Source organism: Bos grunniens, chromosome 22, assembly GCF_055505025.1.
Source record: "Bos grunniens cultivar Pamir isolate PY7600 chromosome 22, Bosgru_T2T1.0, whole genome shotgun sequence".
Lineage (NCBI taxonomy): Eukaryota > Metazoa > Chordata > Mammalia > Artiodactyla > Bovidae > Bos > Bos grunniens.
In genome coordinates, this window is record NC_141186.1 from 33108970 (window position 1) to 33135822 (window position 26853).

At 41.8% G+C, this 26853-nt stretch overlaps 1 protein-coding gene across 10 annotated transcripts in view; it reads left to right on the forward strand.

Annotated features, from left to right (window-relative positions):
* Nucleotides 1-26853, forward strand: part of TAFA4 (TAFA chemokine like family member 4) — a 215892-nt gene that overhangs the window by 163885 nt on the left and 25154 nt on the right. For 5 of the 10 annotated variants that reach the window (XR_015151316.1, XR_015151315.1, XR_015151319.1 and 2 more), the window contains exons 4-5: nucleotides 21389-21544; nucleotides 22380-22514. Coding sequence is in view for 3 of the 10 variants with exons in the window: in XM_086366904.1 (XP_086223030.1) it covers nucleotides 21389-21544 (156 nt within the window). In the remaining 7 variants the exon portion in view is untranslated. The remainder of the gene's footprint in view (nucleotides 1-21388; nucleotides 21545-22379; nucleotides 22515-26853) is intronic. The other 5 variants (XR_015151314.1, XM_086366904.1, XM_086366903.1 and 2 more) reach the window with 2 other exon arrangements.

Here is a 26853-nt window from a genome sequence, read left to right on the forward strand (position 1 = left end):
GTCCACTCTGCCCTTCGGTCCTCCTGACTCGGCAGGTTGTGGACATTCATCTGACTTTATTGCCCGAGAGGTTCATTATACTTAGCACAGCTTTCTCCACAGCCTGGTGATATAATTATGATTGTTATCTTCTCCATATCTTTCCCCTCTCTCCCTTTTATGAGATGAAAACCTCTGGTATAAATATTGGCAGTGAGGGCATGCATTTTCCCTTCCTCTCCGCCTAATGGATGAACAGCTGGGAGTTAATGAGCTTTTAATAGGAAGTGTAGGGGGTGAGTTTGTTGCAGTTTCAGTCTCCGCAGAATACTCTGAGGTCTCGTTGTTTTTCTGTTTCTCTTTAACGTTAGCTTTATTGATACCTGCAAACACCTGTTTAAAATGCACTCAGCATGGAGGGAACATATTTCTCTTTCGATCACCTTGGCCTCCACTGACTCTCCTTTAATTACAAGGCTCCTGTGCAACCTCACACAAGGTTTTTATCTTCATTTTTAAGGACCTTGAAAATGTTCTATAGGCCTGAGTTTTTATTTAACAATTTTTTAAAGTTTACATGAGCATTTGTATATATTTTTTGCCCCTTTTTATTTTTCTTTTCTGACCTTAAAGGCAAACAAGACCAAAGCCTTTTTCCACTCATAATTTGTAGCAGGGTTCTTAGCCTTTCTCATTCATCCTTTTCCCTAAAAATTTTCCTCATACCTAGCCATTGTAAATCCTGGGTTATAAAATGATTTCCTGTAGCTAAAAAAATCATCATTAGCAGTAACACCTAACTTCTATGCATTACAGGTTTCCCTAGCGGCTCAGCTAGTAAAGAATCCGCCTGCAGTGCTGGAGACCTTGGTTCAATTCCTGAGTCAGGAAGATCCGCTGGAGAAGGGATAGGCTACCCACCCCAGTATTCTTGGGTTTCCCTGGTGGCTCAGCTGATAAAGAATCCGCTGGCAATGCGGGAGACCTGGGTTTGATCCCTGGGTTGGGAAGATCCCTCGGAGTAGGGAAAGGCTACCCACTTCAGCATTCTGGCCTGGAGAATTCCATGGACTTTACAGTCCATGGTGTCACAAAGAGCTGGACACGACTGAGCAACTTTTACTTTCTATGCATTACTATGTAAAGATGATAAATCTTTTTCAATGTACCTGCATTTTCTCTTTCGGTATTTGAAATACCATCTAAAGTTAACAAGACAAGTATTATTACCAGTTTACAAAGTAGAAAACCAAGATCGTTGGTCAAGGTTAAATGCTTTTAAAAGCTAATACAGATAACGGTAAAATTTGAAACAGCACAGAGCATGCACAGAAGTTTCCCTACCAAGAGATAACTATACTTAATCATTTTCTTGTGTTTCTTCCTGTAGTTTTCCAGTTTTCCATGTATGTTCAAAGTCGTGTCTGCTTTCTTTTTTAAACACAGAGAGGATAATATTCTCCATAGTTTTGCAACTTGCTTTATTTCCTTGTGTGGATGGAAAGTGAATATATATGATCACAGGTCCTGCAGCTAGCCCTGTGACATTGTGGGGACTTAGCAGAGTTTATTCAACCAGTCCCCTGTGGGTGACATCTAGGTTGCTTCCACTTCTTTAGGACCATGCAAGCTATATAGCAGATGCCTGTTCCTAGACAAATGGGCAAATTTTTGGGAATAGAATTTTTTTTTTTAGAAGTTAGATTTATTAAGACATAATTTACATATATACAGTTACCCTTTCCAGTGTACAGTTTGATAGACATATATATGTGTGTGGGTATATATTATATATATAGTAAGTTTAATCATCATAGTCACAGATACTGAAAATTTCCACCACCCCCAAAAGTATCCTCAGACACTTATGCACTCTCCCCTCTCCTTGACATCCAGCTCTGATTTCTGTCTCTATAATTTTCCTATTTTTAGGTTGATATATAGATAGAATCATTGGAGAAGGCAGACTGACACGGACACGACTGACGTGACTTAGCAACATAGATAGAATCATACAGTATATAGACTTCTGATTTGGCTTCTTTCACTCACATAACACACCTAGGATTCATCCATGTTGTTGAGTGTCAGTGATTCATTCATTTTTATTGTTCAGTAATAGTATTGAGTTCTATGGATATACCACAGTTTGCTTATCTATTCAGGTAATGGACATTTGGGATATTTAGACTTGTTGACTATTATGAAAGAAAGCTGCTATTGCCATTCATATATAAGTCTTTGTATAAAAATATTATTTCATTCCTCTACTGAGGAATTAGATTGCTGCTGCTGCTGCTGCTGCTGCTGAGTCACTTCAGTCGTGTCCAACTCTGTGCGACCCCATAGACGGCAGCCCACCAGGCTCCCCCATCCCTGGGATTCTCCAGGCAAGAACACTGGAGTGGGTTGCTATTTCCTTCTCCAATGCATGAAAGTGAAAAGTGAAAGTGAAGCCTCTCAGTCGTGTCCGACTCTTAGTGACCCCATGGACTGCAGCCTACCAGGCTCCTCCGTCCATGGGATTTTCCAGGCAAGAGTACTGGAGTGGGGTGCCATCGCCTTCTCCGATTCGATTGCTGAGTTGTATGGTAATTGCATGCTTACCTTTGTGATCAACTGTGAACTTGCTTCCCATAGTGACTATACCATTTTGCATTCCCACCAATAATGTATGAGATTTCTAGTTGGTCCTCATTCTTACCAGAGTTGGTTTTGTCACTTTGATGATTTTAGCCATTTTAGTAGATATTTAGCAGTATCTTACTGTAGTGTTAGTTTGTGAAAGCTTCTCTGTTGGTGTTGTGAGTACTTTCATATGCTACATTGTCTATTCATAAATTGTCTTTGATGAAATATCTCTTTAATGCTATGCCTGTTTTTTGGTGAGAGAAGGTGTTTATTTTCTTATTGAGTTGGAAGAGTTCTTTTTATATTCTAGATTAAAGACATTTATTAGATATGTTTTCAAAATTATATTTCCCAGTGTGTGTCTTATAATTTAATTCTTAAATGTCTTTTGATGAATTAATATGTTTTTAATTATCATGAAGTTCATTTTATCTTTTTGTGATTTCTGGCTTGTTATTTTGGTGTCAAATATGTATCTAAGAATCCACTGCTAAGTCCAAGCTTATGAAGGTTTACTCCTCTGTTATCTTATAAAAGTTTTGGTTTTAGCTCCTCTTGATTTATTTGATTTTAAATGCTGTGAAAGTGCTGCACTCAATATGTCAGCAAATTTGGAAAACTCAGCAGTGGCCACAGGACTGGAAAAGGTCAGTTTTCATTCCTATCCCAAAGAAAGGCAATGCCAAAGAATGCTCAAACTACCGCACAATTGCACTCATCTCACATGCTAGTAAAATAATGCTCAAAATTCTCCAAGCCAGGCTTCAACAGTATGTGAACTATGAACTTCCAGATGTTCAAGCTGGTTTTAGAAAAGGCAGAAGAACCAGAGATCAAATTGCCAACATCCGCTGGATCATTGAAAAAGCAAGAGAGTTCCAGAAGAACATCTATTTCTGCTTTTTGACTATACCGAAGCCTTTGACTCTGTGGATCACAATAAACTGTGGAAAATTCTTCAAGACATGGGAATACCAGACCACCTGACCTGCCTCTTGAGAAACCTATATTCAGGTCAGGAAGCAACAGTTAGAACTGGAACGACAGACTGGTTCCAAATTGGGAAAGGAGTACGTCAAGGCTGTATATTGTCACCCTGCTTATTTAACTTCTATGCAGAGTACATCATGAGAAACGCTGGGCTGGAAGAAGTACAAGCTGGAATCAAGATTTCTGGGAGAAATATCAATAACCTCAGATATGCAGATGACACCACCCTTATGGTAGAAAGCAAAGAAGAGCTAAAGAGCCTCTTGATGAAAGTGAAAGAGGAGAGTGAAAAAGTTGGCTTAAAGCTCAACATTCAGAAAACTAAGATCATGGCATCTGGTCCCATCACTTCATGGCCAATAGAAGGCGAAACAGTGGAAACGGTGGCTGACTTTATTTTCTTGGGCTCCAAAATCACTGCAGATGGTGACTGCGGCCATGAAATTAAAAGATACTTATTCCTTGGAAGAAAAGTTACGACCATCCAGCATATTAAAAAGCAGAGCCATTACTTTGCCAACAAAGTTCTGTTTAGTCAAGGCTATGGTTTTTCCAGTAGTCATGTATGGATGTGAGAGTTGGATTATAAAGAAAACTGAGCATCAAAGAATTGATGCTTTTGAACTGTGGTGTTGGAGAAGACTCTTGAGAGTCCCTTGGACTGCAAGGAGATTCAACCAGTCCATCCTAAAGGAAATAAGTCCTGAATATTCATTGGAAGAATTGATACTAAAGCTGAAACTCCAAATCTTTGGCCACCTGATGCTATGAACTGACTCATTTGAAAAGACCCTGATGCTGGGAAAGGTTGAGGGCAGGAGAAGAAGGGGATGACAGAGGATGAGATGGTTGGATGGCATTACTGACTCAATGGATATGACTTTGAGTAATCCGGGAGTTGGTGATGGACAAGGAGGCCTGGCGTGCTGAAGTCCATGGGGTCACAAAGAGTTGGACACAACAGAGTGACTGAACTGAACTGAATAGTTCTAAATTAATTGAGACATATTATATGGCACATAGTATGGTCTTTTCTGATTAGCTTAGCATATGTGTAAAAAATAATGTATTTTCTGTCATCGAGTTAGAGTGTTCTTTAAATCTTGTCAAATTGGTTGATAGTGCTGTTTTGATTTTCTGTGTCGGTGTTGATTTCATCTTGTTATTGTAATAGTTGCTGAGAGAAGGGGACGAAAATCCCCCCCTTCCTCCTCTCTCTTTTCTTTGGAGTCATGCTACTACTGTTAGTACTCTCAGGTCTTTGTCCCTTGAGCTAAGTCTTTGTTCCTTGAGCTAAGTCTTTGTCTGTTCCTTGTGTTAAATCTTTGTCCCCTGGTTTTATTTTTCTATTTGTTTATTTTGCTCATTTTCTTGTTGGAGACTTTCTGGCAGTGTGTGCCTCCTTATAGGAGAGTGGAATCTCTGAGTATATAGGACTTGGCGATCAGTGGACTTTGGTTCTGAGTGTATGGGCGATCAGTCAGGCCTCCTCCTCTGAGCGCCATGCCTTGAAGGACCTATTGAGATCCTTGCAAGTGAGGTGGTTGCATCCTCTTACTTCTCTTGTCCCAATCAGCTACTTCTAATCTACCTGCTTTCCATCTCCCAAAACACAATGAAATGTTTCTCCCTTGTTTGGTGTGTTAACTTTTATTTTTTGTTCTTGTGAGTTTGACTCTTTTGTCTTCCTCAACTATAGTGTGGGGTGCATCTCTGGAAGGAGAAAACACTGACCTAAAGTGGTTAATTTACCATCTTCAACTGGAATTTAAAAACTTAAAACTGGTTCTGCTAAGTTGCTGTTCAGAAAAGGTTCATGGTGACATGTCAGGTTCAGAATGCTATTTAATTCTGGGCTTAGATACTTAGTGACATGTATAATGTGACAACAAAAATAATGCTTATAAGAGAGTTTAACAACTAAAAATTGTTTAGGTTTTTTTTAAAAAAATCATTATGCAGTATTTCTGTTCTAGTCTATTTTAGCTAGAAGTAAAATGGAACAAAATTTTCTACGAGAAAATGTGAAAAAATCATATATTTTTTATGTTTGAAATGTACAAGTGGAAGCTAATCGCCAGTTTGTACATGCATATAGATTTATTCATTTTTGTCTACTGACATGGTTCTGCATATAAATTTAGTAGAAGAACGATTAAGAAATCTATCCAACTGTGCAAGAAATGTTGAAATCACAGATACAGATATTGAGGGGACTTGCAGGGACTAAAACAAGTCCTTTTGTTTATTTTTATCTTTTAACTCTCTGTTTGGCTTTATTCTGACATTAGCATACACACACACACACACACACACAAGCTGTGTAACAGGTTCTTTGAAATTGAAGTCAGCAGTTATCCTTCTTTTTTTTCTTTCTTGCACTTAGTGCTGATTTGTGGGAGTGTTAGGAATGGGGAGGAGTGTGTCTGGGGCTGGGAGGGAAGGTGCCAGTAAAGCCTAATGTCAGTTCTCTACTTCATCAGCTACCGCTATGGGAGAGGCGTTTTGTAGTCTTTTCCATGTCTCTGCAATCATGTTCCTCTTTCAGAAGAAAACGGCTCAATCTGATCATCTGAGCATGGGGAGCCACTTTATTTGATTTCCCGTCCTCCAGTGGGCCTGCTGAATTTAAAACCTTTGAAGGTACTAGGCAGTGATGAAACCAGGAACCAGAGACACGGAAACTGGAGCGCCCAGTATATAGTCCAGTGCAGTGGGGATAGGAGTCACGACTCTCGCACTTGAAGATGCCCTAAATTTGGCAGCAGCTGGCTTCTAATGGGAGAGTTAAGGGTTTAAGGAAGTACTGAAGGAATATTTCTTAGGAAATAAAGGAATTAACGTACCAGGTGAGGGCTTCCCTGTGGCTCAGCTGATAAAGAATCTGCCTGCAATGCTGGAGGCCTGGGTTTTATCCCTGGGTTGGGAAGATCCCCTGGAGAAGGAAATGGCGACCATTCCAGTATTCTTGCTTGGGAAATCCCATGGACACAGGAGCCTGGTGGGCTACAGTCCATGGACTCGCAAGAGTCAGACATGGACTGAGCGGCAAAACCACCACCACACACCAGGTGGGAAAAAATTAAAACAGAGGTTGCTTGCTATTTCAAATCTTTAATAAATATCAGTTGAGTGAGGGGAGTGTTATTAGGGGGATGTTTTGCTAATAGAAGGCATTTACTTTTTCTTTATTCTGAGAAGTATAATTTTAAAAAAATGATTTGAATTCAGTTCTTTGCATTTCTTCCTAGATCTTCCCAGTTTAACAGTTATTTAAGTAGTCCATCATAATTACAGCAGTAATGTTACTGTCGCGCGTGTGTGGGTGTGTGAGTCGCTCGGTCGTGTCTGACTCTTTGTGACCCCACGCACTGTAGCCCGCCAGGCTCCTCTGTCTGTGGGATTCTCCAGGCAAGGTTGCTATCATACTTCCTGTTATTAGCAGTAAAAGTTTTATTGAAGTTGAACATTGAACAATGTTGCATTAGTTTCTGCTGTATAGAAAAGCGACTCAGCTATCCATATACATATTCTTTTTCCTATTCCTTCCCATGTAATTTATCAGAGGATATTGAATATGGTTCCCTGTGCCATACAGCAGGACCTTATTGTCATATCCAGCCTGATATACTAGTTTGCATCTCATACTTCCATATGTATTGAGCACTTACCACTTCACCTGTGTTACTGTTTGTCCTCAACCCACCCTCTGAAGGTTTATTGTTTTGCAGACATGGAAACAGAGGCAAACAGGAATGAAGTCACTTGTTGAAAACCTCCCAGAAGTAGAGAGATGGCAAGCTAGCCATTGAAACAGAGATACCTGGAGTCTTTATAAGACTGGAATGACTTTGAGTTCTTTCTTTCAATGTTAGCTTCTCCCGCCCCCAACTTATTATTTGGAAACTTCTCAAATCTAGAGACGGAGAAGACAATGGCACCCCACTCCAGTACTCTTGCCTGGAAAATCCCATGGGCGGAGGAGCCTGGTGGGCTGCAGTCCATGGGGTCGTGAAGAGTCGGGCACGACTAAGCGACTTCACTTTCACTTTTCACTTTCATGCATTGGAGAAGGAAATGGCAACCCACTCCAGTGTTCTTGCCTGGAGAATCCCAGGGACAGAGGAGCCTGGTAGGAGGCCGTCTATGGGGTCACACAGAGTTGGACAGGACTGAAGCGACTTAGCAGCAGCAAATCTAGAGAAAGGTTGAATGAAAAGTATATCTTAATATCCCTTATGAGGCATTGCAGGCAGATTGTTCATCATCTGAGCCACCACGGAAGACCCCTATCATATTAGAACTGCCAATTATACACTCCTATGCCTGTGTAGCTATTCCTTTTTTTTTAATTGTTTGAAAATAAGTGGCAAACTGCATATATTTTCCGAGAATAAGACCATTTTCCAAAAGAATTTACTACTGTAACAAATTATGTCACTATAAACTAAAGCAGATAATGAATTGGGCATAAAAATCCAATTTACCACACAGACACACACACTTTTTCAGAAACACAAATGATCCCAAACGATGTATTTTGCCCAGTCGTGTTAGTGCTGTGATACTCCTGATGTGAAGCTCATCACCTTCTTGCAGTCCATGAAGTGAGAATGAGTAAGTGACAATGTATGAGTCATCTCAGGCTGCCATAACATATTAGCACAGACTGGGTGGTTTAAACAACAGAAATTTATTTTCTCATAGTTCTTGAAGTTAGAAGTCCAAGATCAAGGTATCAGCACATTCATCGTCCGGTGTGATCTCTTCCTGGGTTGCAGACTCCCCTCTTCTCACCGTGTCCTCACATGGCCTGTTCTGTGTGAGTGTGCAGAGGGGGCCAGGTCTCTGGTGTCTCTTCCTTTTCTTATAAGAACACCAGTCCTCTTGGGTTGGAGCTCTGCCCTTAAGACCTCATTTAACCTGAATACCTGCCTAAAGGCTCTATCTCCAAATACTGTCATATGGGGATTAGAGATTCAGCATACAAATTTTTGTGGGAAGAAGGCATAATTCAATCTATGACAGATGCCTTGAAGGAATACTTCTGAAATATAGGAAGATTCAGTTCACTTCAGTTCAGTTGCTCAGTTGTGTCTGACTCTTTGCAGTCCCATGGACTGCAGCACGCCAGGCCTCCCTGTCCATCACCAACTCCTGGAGTTCACCCAAACCCATGTCCATTGAGTCGGTGATGCCATCCAACCATCTCATCCTCTGTCATCCCTTTCTTCTCCGCCTTCAATCTTTCCCACCATCTTTTCCAGTGAGTCAGCTCTTCACATCAGGTGGCCAAAGTATTGGAGTTTCAGGTTCACCATCAGTCCTTCCAATGAACACCCAGGACTAATCTTTTTTAGGTTGGACTGGTTGGATCTCCTTGCAGTTCAAGGGACTCTCAAGAGTCTTCTCTAACACCACAGTTCAAAAACATTAATTTCTCGGTGCTCAGCTTTCTTTATAGTCCAACTCTCATGTCCATTCATGACTACTGGAAAAGGTGCATCTCAGTGTAACATGTGAAAGTATATGTTACTAATTAAAGAAGCTTTTATATTGTGTAATAATTAATCTGGGAGCTTTTAGTTTGTATATATAAATAATCAGAAATACTACATGTGAAATATATATTAATCTAATATTGAGATCCTCTCAGAGCGCTTATTCTGTGCTGCTTATCGCCTTCTCTGTATATGTGTCTTCTAGGTGATGGTATTCTTAACAAAGAATGACAAAGAGATAATAGCCTTGATTAAGTGTAATGGGAAAGTCTTTAGAATATGTGTATTGTTGAGTAGTGAAAGAAGAAAATTTTTGGTAAGATGAATTAAAATTGCTGAGTATGGGAAGTTTGTAGATACTCTAAAAATTAAGGAAAGCAACTGAGTTGTGTTGAGTTAGAACATATTATTCTTTTGACTTTTAATCTGTTATTAAAAATTATATTTATAATATCTATTATAATAGGATAGTAATAGTTTTCTCCCCAAAAATGGTATTGCATTTTTTGAGTACGGGAAGAAGGTCTTGAGGGGGGAAAGAACAAGCAGGTGAGAAATAATTCTTTGACTGGAGTAGATACGACTTCATACAGGGAAGAATTGTTACATAGTGTAATGTGTAATTTTTTATTTTATTATTGCCTTCTGCTGTATAATGATAAATGTCTATGAAACCATTCAGGAGCTTCCCTCATTTCTCTATGAGCTTCTCTTTGGTCCTTTGACACTTCAGTCAATCTCTCTCTTTTTTAAAAATATATTTATTTGTTTGTCTGTGCCGGGTCTTAGCTGTGGCACACGGATCTTCAGTTGCAGCGTGCAAACTCTTAGTTGTGGGATCTAGTTCTCTGTGGGAACTTACCTGTGGGATCTAGTTCCCTGATGAGGGATTGAGGATCGAACCCTGGCCCCCTGCATTGGGAGCACAGAGTCTTAACCACTGGGCCACCAGGAAAGTCCCAGCCACTCCCTTCTGAGAAGTCTTTCCAGGTGACTTTCTCCTCTTGACCTAAATCTGCCGTATTCTCAGTAAAGTGGCTTTGAGTAGTATTCAGGCAGCTATACTGAATGGCTTTATGAGATTCTTCAGCATTTGTAATACTCACGTCATGGGATGTTTTTGGACCATCACCAAGGGGTTGCTCTGAGACTTGGCGGTACAGTTCCTGCTGTTGAACGGGGACTAGATTTGTGTGACCCGGCATAGTTTTTTAACTGATGATGTCAGTGAATAGTCATACAGCAGTGAACACAGGTTCCATATAGAACATCCGGCACAATGGTGACACCCAGAAAACTGGGATAAGGAAGGTTATAAGTGAGCTGTGTGTGCTTCTGTCAAATGCCCACCTCTTCACATAGGTTGCGCCCATAACCTCCTACCTGCTCAGACATCTCTATAGCAGTTTTCTGTATCCAATTTTCTCTAAGAGAACCTAGGCAGCATATTACAAAACAGAGACATTACTTTGCCAACAAAGGTCCATCTAGTCAAGGCTGTGGTTTTTCCAGTAGTCATGTATGGATGTGAGAGTTGAACTATAAAGAAAGCTGAGCGTTGAAGAATTGATGCTTTTGAACTGTGGTGGTGGAGAACTCGAGAGTCCCTTGGACTGCAAGAAGATCCAACCAGTCCATCCTAAAGGAGATCAGTCCTGAGTATTCATTGGAAGGACTGATGTTGAAGCTGAAACTCCAATACTTGGGCCGCCTGATGCGAAGAGCTGATTTATTTGAAAAGACCCCGATGTGGGAAAAGATTGAAGGTGGGAGAAGGGGATGACAGAGGATGAATTGGCATCACCGATTCAATGGAAACAAGTTTGAGTAAACTCCGGGAGTTGGTGATGGACAGGGAGGCCTGGCGTGCTGCAGCTCATGGGGTCACAAGGAGTTGGACACGACTGAGCGACTGAACTGAACTGATACATATTTGTTGTAAACTCTCTTACCTAAAGATTGCTAATGTCTCTATACCGTATACATTCTTATTTTTCTTCTGCCTTTCACAGCACAATTTCTAGCTGTAATTACTGTTTCCAGTTTCTCACTTTACGTGTTTTCTTGAAACCTGTTCCAATCATGATTTGCCGCCACTGTTCTTCTGATACTTTTCTTGTGAAGGCCACCAGTGGCTTTAATCCTGTAATGTCCAGGGGTCCTCATCTTACTTCAGTTCACAGCTGCATTTAACACGATCACTCCCTTATCCTTGAAATCTTTGTCCCCTGGGCTGCCAGAATACCCCTCATTCATCCTTGGTTCTCGTTTTAGGCCGCTGGTCACCCCTTTTCTTCCAAATTTGTGCCATTAAAGTGATCCTTAAAAAAAATTCTTGAGGTCCAATTATTTCCTTGGGGGTTTGACCCAGTCTGATGGCTTTAAATACCATCCACATATTCTAATGATGGACAGACTTAAACCAACCTTCTCTCTTAATCTTCAGACTCAAGTCTCACACCTAACCACCTAGTTGATGTTCCTCAGTTAGGTATCTAACCAGCACCTAAAACCAAGTAAACTCCTGGTTTGCCCTCATTTCTTGGAGGATCATCCCTACCCTTCTCGTTCATGGCAGCAGCCTCAGCGTCTGCTTTGAGTCCTCTCTTCTGCTCACACCGTACGTGTAACCCCTCAGCACATCCCATCGCCTCTACCTTCTAACTGTATCCAGAACCCCACCTTTCCTTATGTCACCACTACCGCCACCTGCTCCAAGCCATCGCCACCTCTCCCTGGACTGTGGTGACAGGAGCTGCGTCCCTGCTCCCAGCCTGTTCCTCTTCAGTCTGCGCTCATCACAGTAGATCCTTTACAGAGGTTTGTCATAGCAGGTCACTCCAAGTTCACACTTCCCAGGGGCTCTGAGTCATATTGTAACTAAAGCCCAAGCCCCCACCATGACCCACGAGGTGCTGGGGAAGCTGCCCACTCAGTCTGCATTATCTTTCGGCATCACTGCCTATGAATCTACCCTTCTCTCACACAGCACCAGGTGTCAGGGCCTCTTGCCCTCAGATAATCTGCAAGTGTTCTTCTCTCCTCTACTTCAATGTCACACTGACATGTTAGGTTCTTGGGTGCTCCCTATTTTAAATTCCATCTCTGTTGCTTTGTGTTTCTTTCATCACCAGAATCTGAGAGGTCCTTTGTCCTGTCTTGGTCACTGTTATGTTTCCATGTGTCTGGCACAGAGCAAGTGTTCAACAAATAGTTATTGAATAAATATGTAAACAAAAACCCAAAGTCATTTATTCAACATCTATGGTGTTTGAAGTAGCTCATGATACCATTAAGCACTTTAATTGAAACTTCAGAACCATCTTGTGTGATAGATAACAGACTAGCTGTGTATTCAGAAAAATGAGGTTGAATTACTGAGTTGAATTCCCCAAGTCTGGAAGTTGGCATTCCAGTTCAGTAATTCTGACTCCAAGTCCAGCGCTCTCTCCTTGGTTACCTTCAGGGAAGAAATCTGTTTCCGCCTTGGGAGAATCGTCAGATACTGCCATTCGTTATCTCTACTTGCTGAGGCCAGAAGCATCTCTCTTCTTTACTACTGTCTGCTCAACCCCAGCAGAGGCCTGGAGCATAGCAGGAGCCCAGGGGATACTTGTCTGCACAACGAAATTATGACTTTTGTCCAGCTGATGGTCCCATGGCTACCATAGGCTTAATGTCCATAGTCTCAGGTATCTCGTTTGGACAGAGAGTGATGTTGGGTCCAGGACTGGGGAAGAAAGTTGAGAGTTTAGATGGGAAGCACAACTAGGCGTAGTGAGCTTGTTTCCCAAAGGCAAGTGGCGCGCCACGGCCTCGTTCTCTGCTTTCATTTCATGAAGTCTTGTTTTCAGCCTTCTGTTTGCTGTGTTCTGGTCCCATGGAGGGGGAGGATGAGAATACTGTAGAGAAAACCCTGCTCAAATCAAAGCAACACTTGCTAAGATCACTGGAGTGTGGTGCTCCCCTCTGAGGGTGTATTTTCCTGTGCTGGGCTGGAGGAGGAAGCGGGGAAAGGATTTAAACAAAACCAAAAGGATGCAAGGGAAATAAGAGCATCAAGAAACTCACCCTAATCGGACGCCTTCTGTCTCTCTATCAGCTTTCAGTTAGCTTCAGCCAATCAAAGTAGAACTTTTATTGCAAATGAGGTTTTGTATTTTATCCCTTTTATCCTGGGAAGACCCTGCACTGGGACAAATATGTATTTATTTACCCTGCTGTCAACTTTTCTTAAAAACATATTTAATAAGAAAAACAGATACGTATTTAAGCAGATAACGTTAATCTATCCTCTGTAGCAATCCCAAAGCAATGAATTTTTCTCGTAAGGATTGTCATAACTCTTTTAATGGTGTATACATAAATTATTCAGGTGAGTGAGAAGCCAGGCATATTAGATTTTACAATTCTGCCAGTATGTTATGTCACCTTTTTGGAAAAGAGCGTATACAACCTGATTGCAAATTCAGAAGTGTGGAAAGGAATAAGAAAGTGAGATGATTTGAGAGAGTAGCACTGAAATGTATATATTACCATATGTAAAATACATAGCCCATGGGAATTTGCTGTATAACACAGGGAGCCCAAAGCCTGTGCTCTGTCACAACCTAGGGGGCGGGAGGGGGTGGGAGGTTTTAGAAGGAGGGGACATATGTATACCTATGGCTGATTCATGTTTGTATGTGGCAGAAGCTATCACAATATTGCACAGTAATTATCCTCCAATTAAAGAAAAAGTAAAAACAAATAATGTTTCAAGTTTCCCCAGTTTAAATATATGCCTCTAAGCGCACTGAGAATAGTGTCTGGTACATAGTACACTGTATGAAAGTGTTGGTTAAATAAATAGAAATAATACACTTCCATCCACCTATCAGAGAAGAAGCTTGGAAGGGAAATGGCTCAGAAACTGACAAGGATTAATGGCATTAAAAGGATAGTGATTTTCTTTTCTTCCCCCTTCTTTGGCCAGTTTCTGTCCAGTGAACCTGGCTCCACTTCTGGATAACTCATCCGTCCATCCTCCACTCCACACCTTGAAGCTCTAAAGTAAACCTCACATGAGAAATTTCAGCACAACTTCTCACTTACTGCATAGCCCTTATGTTGTCATATGTATGTAGCTGTAGTTTTCAAGACAGTTCCCCGACCAAAATGTTCCTTGCTGTTTAAGAGAGAAGATGCATGTTTGTTTTAAGTGAATTTATCTGAAGTGGCCAATTCCTGGTACTAAGCTTATTGAACAAGGCATCCCTCTTCTATGTCTTTATAGAGAGCTAAGCCACTCGTTTCTTGTCTGCTTTCTACTCTCATTGTTTTCCTGTCTAGCAACACTATACTTCATAGATAGATGTATGATGTTTATGATGGTTACATTTATATGTCAGCTTGACTGGTGGGGTGCCTGGCCAAGCATTATTCTGGGTGTTTCTGGGACGGTGTTTTGGATAAGATGATCATTTGAATTTATAGGTTAATCTTTAGACTCAGTTGACCTCCCCAGAATGAGTGGGCCCCATCCAATCAGTTGAAGGCCTAAATAGAGCAAAAAGCTGTACGTTCCTCTTGAGTAAGAGAGATTTCTTCCAACCTTTCCTCTTTTTAGACGCTGACTGAAACATACGCATTTCCTGGGTCTTGAGTTTGTCCACCTTTGGACTAGAATGACACTGTGGCTCTCCCGCTTCTCCAGCTTGCTGACTCTCTCTTTAGATCTTGGGAATTGCCAGCTTCCATAATCACTTGAGTCAGTTCCTTAGGATAAATCTCTTTCTGTGTATATACAACCCGCTGCAGCGTTCTTGCCTGGAAAATCTCCTGGACCGAGGAGCTTGGCCAGCTACAGTCCATGGGGTCGCAAAAAGTCACACACGACCGAGCAGCTGAGCATACACACAGTAAAATATTAGCTACCATAGCTACTGCATTTTCCACCATCCTGTGACATCATAGACACTGTGTAGCTTTGGATCTCTCCTCTTTCCATTCTCTAGTTGTGTTAATGTGGGCAAATTAATTTCTGGACATTTTGTTAAATGTAAAATAGAAATGAAAATAGTACCTACATCATAGCATTTTTAAAGACCACATGGGACAATATTTATAGGAAGTTTACAACAGTGCTTGCAACCTGACATAGTTTATCAAGTCAGAAATGCTGTCAGTTGTGAAATACATTGCTATTTTGTGTATTTCAAAGTAGAGAAAGCAATGCCAATTATAATGGTAAGATGCTATCAGTTGTGACATCTCCTGACATGTTAAAAGATGAAAAAAAAATGTTTCTTAAAATCAATAAAGTACCAGAGTTGGTGCTATATAAATGAATAAAATCTACACCAGGCAAGCTGATTATTCAGAGACAAGACTGAATAGAAAAAAAAATCTATTTGCGTTTGTGGATGGTTATCTAAATAGCAACAAAACTCTTAGCAAACTATAATATTAATGAATGTTCACCTCACTTCTTGGCTAGTCTAGGAAGTTACTAAAGCATATTTCTTTTATTTTCTTAATGGGGTATAGAGCTGCTTTCATTATAGACTCTCTATGGCCATTTAATATGGCATGATGGCTGTTCTAGATTTCCCCCACCAAATTCATACGTTGAAGCCCTGGGCCCCAAATGTGACTGTGTTTGGAGACAGGGTCTGTGAGGAGGCGATAAAAGTTAAATGAAGTCATAGGGTGGACCCTAATTTAATAGGGCTGGTGTCCTTAGAGAAAAGAGGAAGCAATGCTAGAGCATGCTATCTCTGCCACGCGAGGACACAGTAAGAAGGAGGGGGACTTCCCTGCGGTCCATTGGCTATGACTCTAACCTTCCAGTTCAGGGGGTGCAGGTTTCGTCCCTGGTCAGGTGAACTAAGAGCCTGCCCACATACTGTGCAGCCAAAACACTAAAGTAAGTAAATTAGTTTTTTTTTTTTTTTAAACAGGCTGTCTAAAGCCAGGGAAAGAACTCTCACCAGGAATTGAATTGGCCAGCACCTTGATCTTGGGTGTCTAGCTTTCAGAACTCTGAGACACAAAGCCTGTTTTGAGGCCACCCAGTCTGGGTTAGTGTGTCATGGCAGCTGACGGGGAGGGTGGTCACTGAGAGAGGACTGGCCACCCTTCTCCCCCCGGCCCTCAGTCGTTGCCTGTCTGGGATTGTTTGACCCGAAGGTGCTTATGTGCAATTGGAAACCAGAGAAAGACTCTTCCCGTGAGCTCTCCCCGTCCTCACTTCTCCGCTCACGTCGTGCTGAAGTTCCATGCTACTTTACCGACACTGTAATTACTCTCTATTTTTTATTTATGTACTTTCTTACAGTCACACACAACTACCTATGGGAAATAAACACTCTTCTTGTGAACATTTAATTAGGTTTATCATTTTAATTATGTCTTTCATATTGCTGTGTTCTTGTGCTGTGGATTGAAAGCTGTCTCTCATGTTGGCGGTCTGACTCTCTGGGTACTGGTTCCACTTTTACGTATTTTACAAATCAAACTTTGCCTTAGTGTTTGTTCTCACCGTTATTTGGATTTTGTTTTTCCCCGTTTAAGATGGTATGATAGGGAAGGGCCAGAAAATCATTCAGCATGATGCAGAGATTATTTTGTAGAAGGCCTGTCTTTATGGACTGAAAATCTGAAATACAGAATTTTTTGAATGAGTTTTGTTATTCGAAGCACATGCACCAAACAACAGAGACCAAGCAACACATTAACCCGTGGGACTCCTTGGGGAAACCTGTTTTAATGAGTAGATGAGATTTCTTATAATTCACAGAACAATTTATATGTAAATGGAATCTGTGAAAACCTTGAGGTGGGTGCTCTGAGGGTGCTCAAAAGCTTGCCTTTCGTTAATAATTTCTGAACACTGCCTCTGTAATCTTGTTTATATTGCTTTTTTAAAATTAGAGTGAAGCTAAGTCTTTCCATCCTAGTTATAACCAGAGTTAGTGTATTAGTTATCTATTCAGTTCAGTTCAGTTCAGTCGCTCAGTCATGTCCGACTCTTTGCGACCCCATGAATGGCAGCACACCAGGCCTCCCTGTTCATCACCAACTCCCGGAGTTCACCCAGACTCACGCCCATTGAGTCAGTGATGCCATCCAGCCATTTCATCCTCTTTCGTCCCCTTCTTCTCTTGCCCCCAATCCCTCCCAGCATCAGAGTCTTTTCCAACGAGTCAACACTTTGCATGAGGTGGCCAAAGTACTGGAGTTTCAGCTTTAGCATCATTCCTTCCAAAGAAATCCCAGGGCTGATCTCCTTCAGAATGGACTGGGTGGATCTCCTTGCAGTCCAAGGGACTCTCAAGAGTCTTCTCCAACACCACAGTTCAAAAGCATCAATTCTTCAGTGCTCAGCCTTCTTCATGGTCCAACTCTCACATACATACATGACCATAGGAAAAACCATAGCCTTGACTAGACGGACCTTTGTTGGCAAAGTAATGTCTCTGCTTTTGAATATGCTATCTAGGTTGGTCATAACTTTCCTTCCAAGGAGTAAGCGTCTTTTAATTTCATGGCTGCAGTCACCATCTGCAGTGATTTTGGAGCCCAGAAAAATAAAATTATCTATTACTGTGTAACAAATTAGCCCTGATCTTAGATGCTTGAAACAATGTACAGTTGACCCTTGAACAACACAGGCTTGAAGTGTGCAGGTCCACTGTCCTCTGATTTTCTTTAATAAATATGCACCATGGTGCCACATGACCTGTGGTTGGTTGAATTTGTGGATGTGTAACTGTAGGTAAGGAGCGCCAACCGTAAGTTATACTCAGATTTTCGATTGTCTGTGGGAGTTGGCGCTTCTAACTCCTGCGTTGTTCACAGGTCAACTGGATATTATTTTACTCACTCCTGCGACTGCTGGCAGCAGACTCTAACTCCTGGCCACAAGACGCTCAGAGCTGCATGCAGCACGGCTTCCTCAAACCACTGCTCCTGGTGTTTGCTGTTGGTATTGGCACCCAGACCAGTGCTGGTGCAGCATCAGAGGAAATATACCTAGAAGCTCACTTACAGGGTTTCGTGGCAAGAGATTTCAGTTTCTTTATAAGAGCCGCTTATGCCATGGTTTCCCGAGAGTGAGTGATCCAAAGGGCACAGGAAGAGTGGCCACCTGCTTGTGGAAGTGCCATATTATGACAGCAGGCTATTGGTCACGGAGACCCACCCTGGTACCATGTGGGAAGGGACTGCACAAACGTGTGGACTGGAGGAGGCAGGGCTGACTGGGGATCACCGTAGATGGTGGTTGCCACAGCTGACATGACCTTGAACAGAATGACAGAGTCATTGAGTAGAATCATTCCCTCAGGGTCACTCATGAGAATAGGTTCAGCTACTATTAACCTCGGCTTCCCTGGTGGCTCAGATGGTAAAGAATCCGCCTGCAATGCAGGAGACCTGGGTTCAATCCCTGGATTGGGAAGATCCCCTGGAGGAGGGCATGGCAACCTGCTCCAGTATTCTTGGCCTGGGGGAAATCCCATGGACAGAGAAGCCTGGTGGGCCACAGTCCACGGGGTCGCAAAGAGTCAGACACGACTGAGTGACTGAGCGCACACACATTATTAACCTAAGTTCTCTCTTTGCTCTCCTCGCTCCTGATACTCTTCCAGTAAATCCTCTTTGAATTAAGTGAGCTCAGATCAGTTTCCGTTGTTAAAACAGAAGAGTTCTAACGGATAAAATGAACTCCAAAGTAAATTAAACTGCTTTTTGTTTGTTACAGGACTATGGAAGTCAGGTTTCTCATTATTGGTGTCAGGAGATACAAATAGAGAATTGTGGATAGAGTAGTGAGAACCTGTGGTGCTAGGTTGGAATTGGAGATATTGGTGTGAACTTACGCTGTACACACACACGCGCACACACACTCCTAGATCGATCTATCCTCTCAGCCCCAAATCACTCCCTGGTAGCAATGAATAAACCTTTGTGCCAAGACCTTGGTTTCTAAATCTGATGCCCCACTAAAAACAATCAGGTCTCCTTTGAGAAAAATGATGACGGCAGGGAAAATAAAGGGTGAGTCTGGCACATCTTTGAGTCTCCATTTGCGCCAGAAAGTTAGAAAGAACTCAAAGAGTAATGGGGATATGTCAAAAATGACAGAGCTGCCAGTGTGAAGGGTCTCCTCCTGTCTAGATCTGAGAGAATTTGAACATTAACATAGAATCAATTTTGCAACCATCATGTTAATAACTGGTTCAGACGGAAACCATCGATGGATGCTAAAAATAGGCGGTGAAAGTCTGATGAAGAAGGGGGTGTTGCCATCGTTTCAATATATGTCCCCTTAAAATGCATATCAATTACAAAGGGCAAAATAATACCTTTAGAGATGGAGAAACATGGTAGACACCACCTTAGGCATGTAATTAACAGGCACCGCACCAGTAGTGGAGTAAATGGATAATCTGCCAAAGTGCATTGCCTGACTCTCATCGGGAGGAAACACCAGACAAATCCAAAGTGAGGAACATTCTACACAGTAACTGACATGTATTCTTTAAAAATGTCAAAGTTGTGGAAGATAAAGCCTGAGCAATAGTTCTGACAAAAGAAGACTAAAGAAAAGTGAACTGAATATAATGCAGGATCCAGTATTAGATCCTGAGGGAGAAGGAAAACTGCTCTGAAGGACAGTCTTTGGGAAATTACTTCAGCCACCTGATGTGGAGAGCTGACTCATTTGAAAAGATCCTGATGCTGGGAATGATTGAAGGCTGGGAGGAGAAGTGACGACAGAGGATGAGATGGCTGGATGGCATCACCGACTCAATGGACATGAGTTTCAGTAAGCTCTGGGAGTTGGTGATGGACAGGGAGGCCTGGCATGCTGCAGCCCATGGAGTCGCAAAGAGTTGGACACGACTGAGCAACTGAACTGAACTGAGGATTGTCAATTATGTAATAGCTTTATGTTAACGTTCATTGTCCTGAATTTGTTAATTATGTCAGAGAGTTAATTAATTATTCTTGGGAAATACACAGTATTTAGGGGTGAAGGAATGTCATGTCTTCGACTTACTCTTAAATGGCTCAGAAAAAATATATGAAAGAAAGTGAATGATGAAGCAAATGGGGTCACATGTTAATGATTAGGATATCTTGGTGAAAGATCTTCTATCGGTTTGCTATTGCTCCTCTGACAAATGACCATAAATTTAGTGGCTTGTTTCTATGAGAAGACTGGCACAGTTTGGCTGGTTTCTCTGGGTTAAATTCAAGGTGTCGACAGGAGAGCATTCCTTTATGGGGTCCCGAAGGAAGAATCTGTTTCCAAGCACATCCATGTTTTTGGCAGAATTCAGCTCCTTGTAGTTGTAGGACTGAGGTCTCCATTTCCTTGACTCTTGGCCCCTCTGCCTTCAAGCCACCAAGACGTGCTTTGGAGCCCGTCTCATATTTTCAACCTGACTTCCCCTTCTGATTCTCTCTCTCTGCTTTGAAGGGCTCACATGATGACATTAGCTCTACATAGGTAACCGAGGATAATCTCCCTCTCTGAAACTCAACCAATTAATAATCTTAATTACAGCTGCAAAATCTCGCTGCCATGTAAATAACATAACATAGCCATGGGTGTCAGAGAAGGCAATGGCAACCCACTCCAGTACTCTTGCCTGGAAAATCCCATGGATGGAGGAGCCTGGTGGGCTGCAGTCCATGGGGTTGCTAGGAATCAGACATGACTGAGCGACTTCACTTTCACTTTTCACTTTCATGCATTGGAGAAGGAAATGGCAACCCACTCCAGTGTTCTTGCCTGGAGAATCCTGGGAATGGGGGAGCCTGGTGGGCTGCAGTCCATGGGGTTGCTAGGAATCAGACATGACTGAGTGACTTCACGTTCACTTTTCACTTTCATGCACTGGAGAAGGAAATGGCAACCCACTCCAGTGTTCTTGCCTGGAGAATCCCAGGGACAGCGGAGCCTGGTGGGCTGCTGTCTATGGGGTCGCACAGAGTCAGACACGACTGAAGTGACTTAGCAGCAGCAGCAGCAGCAGCAGCCATGGGTGTGATACCAGGGGACTAAAGGTCCCAGAAGCCAAATTTCTGTCTGCTGCAAGTTCATAGGAGTTCATGCCACTATTCTTGTTACCTTTATCTAAGTTTAAGGTTACATCAAAACAAAAAACTTACATAGATTCATGGATACAGTACATGGAATTGGAAAGCTGTAGTCGTGGCGTCATTGATCCTCTTGGTAGTTCCGTTTCTTCCTAACAGTACTGGGTCTGTTTTGTTCCCCTCTTACCCACCAGGTCACCACCAAATCAAGCAAGGGACCTGTGAGGTGGTTGCAGTGCACAGGTGCTGTAACAAGAACCGCATAGAGGAGCGATCCCAGACGGTCAAGTGTTCTTGCTTCCCAGGACAGGTTGCTGGCACGACTCGGGCTCAGCCCTCTTGTGTTGAAGGTAAGACCGTTACAGTCAGTTTCCCTAATGTTGCCCAAGGACCTAACACTGTAAGAACCTTCTTGCTTTATTGTCTTTGCAACTCCAAAGAAAAGTAGGTCAACTACGTCCGTGTCACTTTAAAAATGAACATAAAGGGACTTCCCTGGTGGTACAGTGGTTAAGAATCTGCCTGCCAGTGTAGGGGTCACAGGTTTGATTCCTGGCCTGGGAGGATTCCCTAGGATCCCCCAACTAAGCCCATATGCCACCAGCTACTGAGCCTGTGCTCTAGAGCGCATGCCCCACAGCAAGAAGCCGGTGTGCATTGCAACTAGAGGAGGCCTGTGGGTAGCAGTGAAGATATAGTGTGGCGAAAAATAAAATTAAATAAAAGTGAGCATAAATGTAACCCTACAAATTTCTTGATGAGTAAGGCATTAATGATGTCTCTCAAAAGGTACCAACGAGGACTTCTCTTACTAGACAACTAGGAAGATATGCTTTGATTTCTTCTTGCCTGGCTGTCTCTTCAAATATCATCCAATGGAGCAGTCACCTCCCCAGACATGCTCTTCCTGCTCTCAAATGCTGCTCAAAAAATTTAGCAACCTGGTTTTCTCAGCTCCTCTTTAATGTTACAGATGAATACTCTATTTTTTTTCTAGTTTACTATTTGTGAGACATCTTTGGAGCAGGTTCCCTGAGAATAGTCTGGGATCATGTATCATTTATTTGTTGTTTCCACATCCCCCAGCTGAGTACTGTGCCAGTAGTTTAGAAAAATGAATGAGGATTGATGGTTGTAGATGGAGGCCTGGGACTGATTCCTTTTGATGCCCCTGGCTCCTTCCAGCAGACACCTTGTTAGACACAAGTGTCAGTCCCCAGGGGAACACACACAGGAGGTAAGTCTTGTAGCTGTTTCTCTACAGCGGCGTGGAACCTGTGAAAATGAACACTTCCCGTCTTACCAGATGCATCTCTAAAGGTAAGTGGTTAAAACATACACACCCATTCTTATCTCTGAAATTATACAGTTGACAACAATAGCTGACTTACATGTGCCAACTCCCCTGCCAAAGGCAGACACAGATTTATAGGTTGTATAGCGTACTTGTGTGGTATGCATGCCTGTGGTCTATGTCAGCACGATCTTAGCCACCTTTCAAGCTGGAAGGTGAACGTGAAATGTTTCCCAACTACAATTCCTCACCAGAAACCCTGGAGGTCAGGTGAGTCGCCAAATGCAGATTTCATCAGATTTTCTCAAGATAAAAAAGTACATATACCATCAGCTAACAGTCCTGAAGTCTTCTTCAGTTGCACCCCATAATCACAGATACTAATATTTATGCAGCGAAATATATGAATATTTATGCAGGATGGGATAAGACAAGATGAAGAGCCTCATGTTAATTCAAGTCAGGTATTGCTACCATCATAAAGAAATTCTTGCCATTTTCAGAGCTTTTTGGATTTGGGGATTAAAGATAAAGAATTGTAGACCTAAGTTAAAAAAAAGAATGAGGAGCTTTAACATTTAAAAAAAAAAGGCTAATTTTGGCTCTCCAGCTGGAACAGTTTGTTGTTGTCGTCGTTGCTATTCTTCAGTCACTCAGTCGTGTCCGACTCTTTGCGACCCCATGGACTGCAGCACCCCGGGCTTCCCTGTCCTTTGCCATCTCCCAGAGCTTGCTCAAACTCATGGCCATCGAGTTGGTGATGCCATCCAACCATCTCATTCTCTGTCATCCCTTTCTCCTCCTGACTTCAATCTTTCCCAGCATCAGGGTGTCTTCTAATGAGTCAGCCCTTCGCATCAGGTGGCCAAAGTATTGGAACTTTAGCTTTAGCATCAGTCCTTCCAGTGAATATTCAGGACTGATTTCCTTTAGGATTGATGGGTTTGATCGCCTTGCAGTCCAAGAAACTCTCAAGAGACTTCTCCAACACCATAGTTGAAAAGCATCAATTCTTCTGTGCCCAGTCTTCTTTATGGCTCAACTTTCACCTCCATACATGACTACTGGAAAAAGCATAGCTTTGACCATATGGACCTTTGTCAGCAAAGTAATATCTCTGCTTTTTAATACACTGTTTAGGTTGGTTAAAGCTTTTCTTCCAAGGAGCAAGCATATTTTAATTTCATGGCTGTAGTTGCCATGTGCAATGATTTTGGAGCCCAAGAAAATAAAGTCTGTCACTGTTTCCATTGTTTCCTTATCTGTTTGCCATGAAGTGATTGGACTGGATCCCATGATCTTTGTTTTTTGAACATTGAGTTTTAAACCAGCTTTTTCAGTCTCCTCTTTTACCTTCAAGAGGCTCCTTTGTTCTTCACTTTCTGCCATTAGGGTGCTGTCATCCGCATATCTGAGGTTATTGATATTTCTCCCAGCAATCTTGATTCCAGCTGTGCTTCATCCAGTCTGGCATTTCACATGATGTATTCTACACATAAGTTAAATAAGCAGGGTGACAATATACAGCCTTGACGTGCTCCTTTCCTGATTTAGAACCAGTTCGTTGTTCCATGTCCAGTCCAGTTCTGACTGTTGCTTCTTGACCTGCATACAGGCTTCTCAGGAGGCAGGTAAGGTGGTCTGGCATTCCCATCACTGTAACAGTTTTCCACGGTTTGTTGTGATCCACACAGTCAAAGGCTTTAGCATAGCCAGTGAAGTAGAAGTAGGTGTTTTTCTGGAATTCTCTTGGTTTTTCTATGATCCAATGGATGTTGGCAATTTGATCTCTGGTTCCTCTGCCTTTTCTAAATCCGGCTTGAACATCTGAAAATTCTCATTTCATGTGCTGTTGAAACGTAGCTTAGAGAATTTGGAGCATTACTTTGCTAGCTTGTGAGATGAGTGCAATTGTGCGGTAGTTTGAACGTTCTCTGGCATTGCCTTTCTTTGGGATTGGGATGAAAACTGACCTTTTCCAGTCCTGTGGCCACTGTTGAGTTTTCCAAATTTGCTGGCATATTGAGTCCAGCAGTTCTGCCCAGCACCTCCTGTACAGTGTTAAGAACAGTTTAATATATGTATTTTCTCCATTATTGAGCCCAAATCATACTCTGTCTCCTTGTCCTCAGATCAGTTTGCTTTTCTGTATTCGGCTGTCCCCTCCACAGTCTAAGGGCCTTGTCATATTTTGCGGAGCTAACCATCTTAGTGTTCCAGCATTCACCCAGTAGCCAGAATGATCTTTCTATGGAAATAGGGCTTGTCACGTCACTCTCATATTTATCAATAAAACCTTACTTCAGCAACTTTCTGCCGTCTTTAAAATGAAATCTAAAGTCCTTACCCTGTTGGTGTGGCTGATGAAACCCTGCATAATCTGGTTTTGTCTTTTTTTCTTTGTTTTTCTTTCAACTCCTGTACCCTAGCCACACTGGAGTCTTCTCTGTTCCCTTTCATCTCTGCACTTCACCCATCTGTATCCATACTTGAATCTTTGCCTTTGTCCCCTCAAAACACATTTGTCCAGTTGATGCCTTTTCTTTCAAATCTATATGTTCTGTATCTCACCATACTTCCAGTTCCTGACATGGATATCATTTTGTTGTAAAAACTTGCTGAATGTTTGTCTTCACATTAGTCTACAAGTTGCTTGAAGATGGGAACGGGATCTTTTATTTATATCTTTCCGCATTGGCTGATGCTTGGTGAGTGTTAGCATAGCAGAGAATTATTTCATCTTCACTAATCACAGATTCATTTGGAAAAGTAACAGCAGTGTTTGCTTGCCTCTGTAGATTTTTAATTTTTTAATAAAAGTCATGTAGATTTTTATCATTTTTGTTGAATTATTATGATAGTAATAATAGTTGAGAGTATTGTGATAGTTTTAAATGATCAACATAGTGATTCAACACTGATATACATTACACAGTGATCACCATGGTAAGTCTAGTAACTATCTGTTGCCATACAAAATTATTAAAGTATTACTGATTGTACTCCCCATGCTGTATATTATATCCCCATGGCTTAATTTATAACTGGAAGTTTGTACCTCCTAATTCTCTTCACCTGTTTTGTCCAGCTTCCCATACTTCTCCCCTCTGGAGACCACCAGTTTTTTTTTTTTTTTCCTGTATCTTTGAAATTTTTTCTGTTTTGTTTGTTCTTTATTTTGTTTTATAGATTCCACATACAAGTGAAATTGTATGTTGTTTTTTCTTTATCTGACTTATTTCACTTCACATAATACCCTTTAGATACATTCATGTTGTTGCAAATGACAGAGTTTCATTCTTTTTATGGCTGAGTAATATTCCGTTGTGTGTATAGGGACTTCCCTCATGGCTCAGTGGTAAAGAATCCACCTGCCAACGCAGGAGACGTGGGTTCAATCCCCGGCTCAGGAAGATCCCCTGGAGGAGGGCATGGCAGTCCACTCCAGTATTCCTGCCAGGATAACCCCACAGACAGAGCAGCATGGTGGGCTGCAGTCCATGGCATTGCAAAGAGCTGGACACAACTGAGCGTGCGTGCATGTGTACACACACACACACATACACACACACATCTATATCTCACATCTTCTTTATCCATACATTGGCTATTGTAAATAATACTGCAATGAACATAGGGGTACATATTTCTTTTCCAATAATCTGCCAGGGATTATCCTGGCAGGAATACTGGAGTGGACTGCCATGCCCTCCTCCAGGGGATCTTCCTGAGCCGGGGATTGAACCCACGTCTCCTGCGTTGGCAGGTGGATTCTTTACCACTGAGCCATGAGGGAAGTCCCTATACACACAACGGAATATTACTCAGCCATAAAAAGAATGAAACTCTGTCATTTGCAACAACATGAATGTATCTAAAGGGTATTATGTGAAGTGAAATAAGTCAGATAAAGAAAAAACAACATACAATTTCACTTGTATGTGGAATCTATAAAACAAAATAAAGAACAAACAAAACAGAAAAAATTTCAAATTTTTTATTCTTTGGATGAATAGCCAGAAATGGGATAGCTGGATCATATGGTAGTTCTAATATTAGTATTTTGAGGAATCTCAATATTTTCCACAGTGGCTGCACCAGATTAAATTCCCACCAGTGGTATATGAGGTTGACTTATCCCATGTGGGATCATTTTCTGAACTTTTCTTTCTGATAGTTTATTACTAGTTTATAGAAATACAATATACTTATGTATATTGATTTTTGTATCCTGCAACTTTACTGAATCCCTTGATCAGTTTTAAGTTTTTTGGTGGTGTCTTTAAGGTTTTTTAAAAATATGTACTATTGTAACATCTGCAAACAGTGACAGTTTTGCTTCTTTCTTTCTAATCTGGATAACTT